This window comes from Sceloporus undulatus, unplaced genomic scaffold, assembly GCF_019175285.1.
Source record: "Sceloporus undulatus isolate JIND9_A2432 ecotype Alabama unplaced genomic scaffold, SceUnd_v1.1 scaffold_13, whole genome shotgun sequence".
In the NCBI taxonomy this organism is placed as follows: Eukaryota; Metazoa; Chordata; class Lepidosauria; order Squamata; family Phrynosomatidae; genus Sceloporus; species Sceloporus undulatus.
The window spans coordinates 4,559,482-4,568,021 of NW_024802935.1; the positions used below are offsets into that span (position 1 = coordinate 4,559,482).

Genomic DNA, 8,540 nt, shown 5'->3' on the forward strand with positions numbered 1-8,540 from the left:
GAGTTTCCAACTTATGGCCAACCTATTACTGGGTTTTCTTCAGAGGGGGTTTGCCATGGCCATCCTCTGAGGCTGAGAGAGTGTGGCTTGCCAGGGTCACCCAGTGGGTTTCTGTGACCGAGCCAGGATTTGAACCCTCGTCTCCTGAGTCCTAGTCCAACACCCAAACAACCATTATCCCCAATGGGAACACCACACTTTCACCTTCAATGCTACCATCACAGACACCGTCGTGTCTGAAACCAAACTCAGAATGACAGTGATTCTGGAGGCCAAAAGTGAATTTTAAAAACCCAACACTTTGTTTACTGGAGTTAAACATAAAAACCCAACACTTTATTTGCAGGAGTTAAACAGTACACTCCCCTCTGAAGCTAAATTAGACCCTTAGCAATCCTTCAAGTCAAACTCCTGTCTCTTGCTCCAACCCTAGTCTAACTCAAACCCCCTCATGCTGCACTCTTCTCAAATCCCAGGCTAAAACTCCCCACTCAAACTGAAGATCTGCCATGCAAATCACCTCAACATTTCTGCAATTAGCATCTACTTCAACACTTGGTTCTGTCCTCCTTCCCATCAACTACTGACCTCATAAACAGTAAATCAAGCAATGTTTTTATATACAAACCCATGGTAACACAGAGTTCCCATTTGCTCAGGGGGTTTCTTGATCGTTTCGGTGTTAGTGCTTTAAGCTTCTACTAAAAATATTTTTCTTATTTCAGGTCATCTCAGGACTGAAGCTGACAAAATTCTTTGCTTCAAACCAGATTTTACCAAGTGAATGTCTGAGCTGTTTAGTAGAACTTATTGAAGACCCAAATATAAGCCCATCATTAACTTTAACTGTGGTGGGCTTGCTCTCTCAACTAGGTGAGTCATAAATATTTGGTCTGACTAGTAGGATGGATTGGATTAGGAGAAATGGAGTGTAGTTAGATAAAACAGGTGTTACTGGTGAGCGAAAAAGAAGGTCAAGGTATAGGGATTCTACCAGTGATGGATGGGGTCATTCTCTCCTTAGAGATGAAGATTTGCAGTTTGTGTGAACTCCTGGATTTGGCCCTGATCTTAGATGTCCAGGTTTCCTCAGTGGCCAGGGGTTGTTTGCACAGTTAAAAGCTAGTGCACCATCGGCATCTGCTCCTGAAGATGCCTGATCTAGCCACTAAGATACATGCTTTAGTTGCAGTAATCCCTTTTGGTTACAATAATCCCTTTAGGATTAATAATCCCTTTAGGATTATTGTAATGTGTGATATGTGGGACAGCCTTTGAAGAGTGCTCAAAACTTCAATCATTCAAATATCTGCACCAGATTGGTTACAGAGATGCACACAACTCCCTTGTTACAACAGCACATTTGCCTATTGAAGGACATTTCAAAGTACAGTACTGTTTATAACCTATTAAGCCCTAACTTGGTGGCTGCTATCACTCTTTGGCGCCCTTTCTAGGAAGACTGGGTTTCAAAACACACTGCAGAAATAATCCAGTTTGAGACTGCTAATACTACCCTGGCTTAATGCTAGGGAATTCTGGGAACTGTAGTTTTGTGAGACATTTAGCCTTCTCCGTCAGAGCTTTGGTGCAACAATAAACTACAACTCCCAAGATTCCCTAGCACTGAGCCAGGACAGTTAAAGCAGTTTCAAACTGGACTATTTCTCCAGTGTGTTTTAGACCAATGATGCATCCCCCTTGCCCTTCTGTTACCATGCGAAAACGTTTCCAACAGAATTTTGGAAACTAAGGGCTTTCTATAGTATGCTGCTCTGTGGATTTTTATTTTTCACATTTTTGTTTTTTTAATGGCTTTAATTCTGTAAACGGGTTAAAGATGTTTTAATCACATAATACAGGATGAATATCCCTTATCCGAGGTGCTTGAGACCAGAAGTGTTTCAGATGTATGTTTGCATATACATAATGAGATATTTTGAAGATGTGACCCAGTCTAACTGTGAAATTAATTTATGTTTCATATATGTTTTACACATATAGCTGGAAGGTAATTTTATACAATATTTTAAATAATTTTGTGCATGAAAGAAAGCTTGGGTGCATTGAACCATTAAAAAACAAAGGTATCACTACAAGTCATGGGTTGAGTTTGGATTTTGGAGCATTTTGGATTTTCAGATAAGGGATATTCAATCTGTATATAATTATGTAAAAGGTAGAATATAAGAGAGGATATAATTGTGAGTCCTTATCATTTCTGAAAACCTTTCTGAGTTGTTCTATTGTAGATATGGTGCCTCTCATATTTATAATCACACATATTTTTAATCTGATGTATGTTTACGTATTAGTTTTAGACAATGAGATCAGAGAAGCCCTTCAGAATACTTACAGTCTGTGTAGTGTTCTGGCAGGTGTGATTCTTCGAAGTACTAGCAACCCTGTTGAGCCAGTATTACTCCAGGTAAGCTAATGTAGTGTTTAAATGCTTTATATATAGTAATAGAAATATGAAGCCTCCTTATTTGTATTATTAGACATATTCTATACAAGTCAGAGCCATTTAGATAATATTTTGAGTTAATCTTCTGCGTTGGTGTTTATACCTAACTACTACTTTTAAAGATTTGTAAGATGAACTTGAGTGGTTTAATATCGTAGTTTGACTGTTTTGCTTTAAAAAAAAGTTCTCAGATTATAATTTTAGTACATTTTTGGTACAGTATATTGTTAAGCTCCAGATCAGAAAGTGGAATGAAGATGAATCTAATAGAATGAAATATTTTCATTGTCAGTAAATTAATTATATTAATTATTTTAATTAATTTTTATTTTATTTATAGAGTGTTCAACTGCTGCAGAAATTGACCTATAATTCGAGAGTATTCCATCCCAGTGCTCATATTGATGACTTGATTTTATTCCTTTTGAATCGTATGTAAGTAACTTCTTTCTTGGGGGGGGAAAAAACCCCCAGACATTTTCAGAAAAAAATTGATAAATATGCAATATAGCACCCTATAGTTGGTTCAGAAAATAATTACAAATTTAATTCTTAAAATTTTATTGATTGTTATAAATGGAACAACGTTTTGCTTGTTTTTGGACTTTTATTTTAGCCAATCTACAGAAGATGAGTTAACTATACCATGTCTAGGACTAATGGCAAATCTGTGTCGACACAATCTTTCCATTCAAGCACACATCAAAACATTGGTAAGAAATATTCATTAGTGAAATTTGTCCTTGGTTTTTGTTTCAAGTATAAGGGAAAAAATGGGGCGAGGAGAGACATTATTATTTGAACATTCGTAAATTTAGCATTTTAAGCAAGCAAGTGGGAAATGATTACTTTTTCTTGAATTGATGTAACATCATGAGCTACAAAATTCCTTCAAATTTACAGCGCTTCATAAATAAAGGTTAATAATAATAATAATAATAATTCAAAGAACAAAGCCTTGGTAATCTGGCCAGTATTCTCTACAGGTATTTATGGTGTACATATATGCCACAGTAGTTATGCATAGCCCAGGAGTTGAGTAGTTTCCCGCAAAGTCAAAAGTGGAGATGGGGCCTCTGTGCCTGCTTGTAGAAGGACTGGCTTACACATCCTTTGAGAAAATGTAACCACTTGTGCAACGTTTTATACAATAGTGTGTTTGCCCAACTGGACTTTGGCCTAGATTTCTTCAGCATAGACAGGAAAGACATTTCTTCTCTGTATTGCCTTAATGAAATCTGAGAAACTGAGGTGCCAAATTCAGTACAAAAAGAAATGAAGAAGAGGGGAAAGAGAGACTTTTCTCTGTGAAACTTTGGAGTATACAGCACTTTGGAGTATACATTTGCTGGTTTCCCTTTCATGGATTTAATGGATTTGATTAATATTTCTGCCAAAAGTTGACCATATAGGCACTCTGGAGGACCTAGAGATTTGTAGAGAAGTGTTCTCTCCAGTAAAAAAAACGGCGCACGCACACACACACACACACACACACATTTTTCCACTTTTGCAAGGAGCAGCGCTATGCCCCTTACCCCCATAAATATGAGGGGCCAACTGTAACTTAAAAATTATGCGCCAAAAAAAGTAAGGAGAGTGATTTAAGATCAGGATTGAAGCAGTTTCAAATGTCATATGAAGCAATTCTTTAATGTAATATAACATGTAACTAGATAGTTTCTTTGTACGCTTCAAGGTTCCATTGGAATGGTTGCTAATATCAATATGTAAAAAAGGGAATTGATATTGTTTGCTTAAATGACTGTTGATTGGAAGCTATATGACCTGGTAAGCACAGAACATCCTAACCTACATCTATTGCTAGTGGCCCTGTTTCTGGAGTTGATCAGACTCTGGCTTGAATTTGGAAGCATGGCAGATTTTAGTAGAATATCGAAAGAGTCTGGCCTGTACTTTTAGTCAGCATTCCTATTGTGAAGTTATATTGTTTACTGGCAAAATAAATATATCAATATTTTTATCACAATCAAATTGTTTAGTATAGAATGTATTGATGTAAGCTGCAGTGTTATCCTCAAATGTAGGTTTTCCTATAAATATTTTTCTGTTCTTTGTGCTAGACTAACGTCAAGAATTTCTATCGCACTCTGATCAGTTTTTTGGCTCACAGTAGTCTAACAATGGTTGTATTTGCACTTTCAATATTATCAAGTCTTACATTAAATGAAGAAGTTGGAGAAAAGGTAAGGATTTTTCTTTTACTTTGTTTTAAAAGAAACACCTACAACCACCATGCTTATCCCACATATTGTTCATGCCATGATGTGCAATTACATCAATATCCAAGCCAAGTTACTATATATACTCAATTATAATTTGAGAAATTGTATTTAAAAAGTTAACCTTAAAAATTTGGATCAACTTATCCATGAATCAGTGCTAGTTTCGTAGTAGAAGCCAGGCTACCCAGCTCAGGAAACAAGGAAGAAGCTGATGTTGCCAAAAAGGCACTGGAACATGCCTCAAGCAGGGAGGAATTTTCTGGGTTGCTTTTTTATTATCTGCTCCTTTGACACCCCCCCCCCAGCAGTCCAATCTGGGGGAATTACTCTGGGAGTCCCTGAAAAACCATCCTGAACAATCGCCCCAAATTGAGCTGCTCAAAGGAGCAGATCATCAAAACTCCAGCAAACTCCTTTGCTTGAGGCACAGTTATCTGTGCACCATCTGAGAGAGTGGGGAAAGGGTATCCTTTTCCTCCTCTCAGCTTGCTTTGCATCTTGTCTGGCTACTGGCTCAGTGATAATATTTAAAAGAAAAACAGTGCCAAATAATTTAAAGGTTTCGGCAGGTGTAACTGTTTGTGTTTACTCTAAAAGATGAATGGATAAGGAAGGCACTAAATAGTGGCTGTGCAATGTGTGGGGTAGGTGACCAGGCATGTGGCTAAGATATGCCCATTGCTATTGGTGTGAGGTATAGTCTGTGCACATGTCAGTTAAGGTGTTAAGTACAAAGCAAAGAAAATGGTGACTAGGGCTGCCTCTGCACTGTAGAAATAATCCAGTTTTACACCACATTAACTATCAGCTCAGTGCTGTGGAATTCTGGGAACTGTAGTTTGTTGTGACATCAGAACTCTCTGATAGTGAAAGCTAAATGTTTCATAAAACTACAATTCTCAGAATTCCATAACATTGAACTGTGGCAGTTAAAGTGTCAAACTGGATTTTTTCTGCACTGTGGATGTAGCCTAGGTTACCAGTGATTTGAGGTAGCCTAAGATAAATGCTGCAGCTCTTGGATGTCATATCAACAAACCTTGATATGTGGCAACAATGCATATGTTCTGGTCAAGCAAAGTCAACAAAAGGAGAGAACCTCATGAAACTAGACATTGATTTGGTAACAAAATGGATAAAGAACGGTTGTTATTCAATTCCACCAGAAATGGTGAAGTAGTCATTCCTGAAATGTGGCATTAGCAATGTTATGAATGGCACTGAAGATAGTGTCATTTACAAAGACAAAGATGGATCAGTATCAGATAATGACTCAGTGGATTGTGATAGTGCAGTTTATGCCAATTGTGTCACTGAATAGCAGTTTCACTTCATTCAGTTGTTCTAGCAATTAGAAACTGAGGATGGATTTGAATAACACATTTGTGTATGTTTATCAGCTTTTCTTAAAGTTTAATGCTGTAATCACTGCTAGCATAGGGCCAAAATAGATGTCCCTAAACGAGTGGTGTGATGCCGCCCTTTTGAGCACTGGATTGGGGGCACAGCAACCGCATGCTGCGGCCCTGATCTGGCTATGTGACGACTCAAAAAGAGGTGGCAAAATGCTACTTCTTTTTGAGCTGGCAAAAGGATGCCTTTTCAGCTGCCATTGCAGCTTTGTGGCATGCAACATATAAACACCGTGCCTCTGGAGCACTGCAAAGCTGCCCGCCATCTGGTTGGGTGGGCAGCGTGATGCCAGCATGGGGGCGGCATCTTTGTGGGTGGCATCTAAAAGCCACACCCACATGTTGCCCCCCCCCCCAAATGGTGCTTACTTCTGGTCTGTTTGGGACCATAGTTGCCATTTCCTTTACATCCCTTTTCACATATGCATATTTTCTTAGCCCTGTCCACACCTGGTCACCTCTCACACACATCACACAGCCACCATTTAACGTAGTTCCATCCTCAGCAACCCAGCCTTTTAGATGAATGCAAACAGTTATAACTGCTGGAATTTTGTATGTTCTTTGGCATTGTTTTCCTTTACCTTGTCCTTTACATCCTTTGTTACATGCCTTTGAATTTTCCCTTGATTTATCTATGAGAATCAGACTGGAGCAATGGATACAAACTACAGGAAAAGAGATTCCACCTCCACATTAGGAAGAACTTCCTTGACAGGGAAGTGTGGTGGAGTCTCCTTCCATTGGAGGTTTTAAAACAGAGGTTAGATGGCCATCTGTTGCAGGTGCTTTCATTGTGTGCTCCTGCACGGCAGAGGGTTAGACTGGGTGGCCCTTATGGTCTCTTCCAACTCTGTGATTTTATGGGTCATATCAAAATCCATAATTTTGGCCCCAAAACCTGACCTTGTATGTAACAGGAAGTAGTTTGCCCATTCTGCTATGTATCTTATACAAATCCACTGAATTATAGTTATTATTGCTGTATTTTGTGTTTCAAATGCTTGTTTTGGTATAACTGGACCTGTGGTGTCTGTAATGCTCATGTGGTTGATTAGGCTTTTTTGTTTAGCTTTTTCATTCCAGAAACATTCATCAGACTTTCCAGTTAATCTTCAACATTCTTGTGAATGGTGATGGAACACTGACAAGAAAGTATTCTGTTGATCTGCTCATGGATCTGCTGAAAAATCCAAAAATTGCAAATTATCTTACAAAGTATGATTTACAAAATACATTTGCTTACCAATATTATGCTTGTTGTCTGGGTTTTTGATATTTTTTTTAGTATATGTTACAGTACCGTGTGTGTTATGACATTACTTCTTTGGGAATTTTGTTTAATATAGATCCCCAACTTTTCCTTTAAACGAAGCCCTGTTTGCCTTTCAGTGTTTCTCTTTAGTTATATGCATTTTATAGATGGTTAGGCAACTGGGTCTGTGGCCATATCACCAACAGTGTCTACCAAGCAGTCTAGATCCAGTTTCTAACCTTTTGTTTTCTGATCCCAATCTAACTTCAAAGTGTCATGGATGATTATGAATGCATATTCTTCAGGAGTCACCCAGTTAAAAGATGTACAGTACTCACTTCTATGTGTGATGTAGTCAAAACAGCCTCAGCAATGTCTTAAGGCTGGAGAGTGAACATGCAGCTACAGGATTGTTACAGGAGCTACAATTTAGCCAAAAGTTTCCAAGCATAGTTCCTCATTTTGTCTAAACCAGAAGAGGTAACTGGCTTTAGAGCAAACTAAGAAATTGCAGTTAATTTAATATCCTGTCTTTTTTCAAAGGTCATAGCCATAGTTTCCTAATATAGATGAGATGGGAAATTGTATGCTTAATTAGAAACTTCCTTTTTTAAACATTGCACAGTTGGGAAGTGTAGGAGCTACTTATGTAGCCAAAAGGGCTACTTAATTTTTGTTCATATTCGCTTCCGAGCACAATACAAGGTGTTGGCTATTACCTATAAAGCCCTACATGGCTTGGACCTGAGTTACTTGAGGGACCGCATCTCCCCATATAATCCGCCCCGCACACTCAGAACAACCGGGAAGAACTTGCTGGAAATCCCACCTTCTAAATATGTTACTACATCCCAGATGGCCTTCTTAGTAGCGGCCCCACAAATCTGGAACAGTCTTCCCGAGGAGCTCTGCCTTATCACCCCCCTGGAAACATTTAAAAAGAGGCTTAAAACCTTCCTCTTCTGTCAAGCCTTCCCCTCTGGAAAATGAAGTTGTGTATTTTGATCCCATTGACTCTCTGCCTCACCCTATTGAATGACTGTTTTAGATTTGTATAGTGCATATTGTGTTACTGGTTTTTATCTGTTTTTATGATGTGTTTGTAACTGGTTTTAATTCTGTGTAAATTGCTTTGATCTTTTGGAAAAGCGGTATATAAA

The 8,540-nt window shown here is 38.4% G+C and overlaps 1 protein-coding gene across 1 annotated transcript in view; it reads left to right on the forward strand.

Moving 5' to 3' along the window:
* Nucleotides 1-253: 253 nt before the first annotated feature.
* The window catches only part of LOC121917262 (protein CIP2A homolog), a 30,896-nt gene continuing 22,609 nt past the window's right edge, over nucleotides 254-8,540 (forward strand). The window contains exons 1-7 of the mRNA XM_042443045.1: nucleotides 254-259; nucleotides 726-873; nucleotides 2,316-2,428; nucleotides 2,808-2,902; nucleotides 3,084-3,180; nucleotides 4,552-4,674; nucleotides 7,198-7,343. Coding sequence (XP_042298979.1) covers nucleotides 254-259; nucleotides 726-873; nucleotides 2,316-2,428; nucleotides 2,808-2,902; nucleotides 3,084-3,180; nucleotides 4,552-4,674; nucleotides 7,198-7,343 — 728 coding nt within the window. The remainder of the gene's footprint in view (nucleotides 260-725; nucleotides 874-2,315; nucleotides 2,429-2,807; nucleotides 2,903-3,083; nucleotides 3,181-4,551; nucleotides 4,675-7,197; nucleotides 7,344-8,540) is intronic.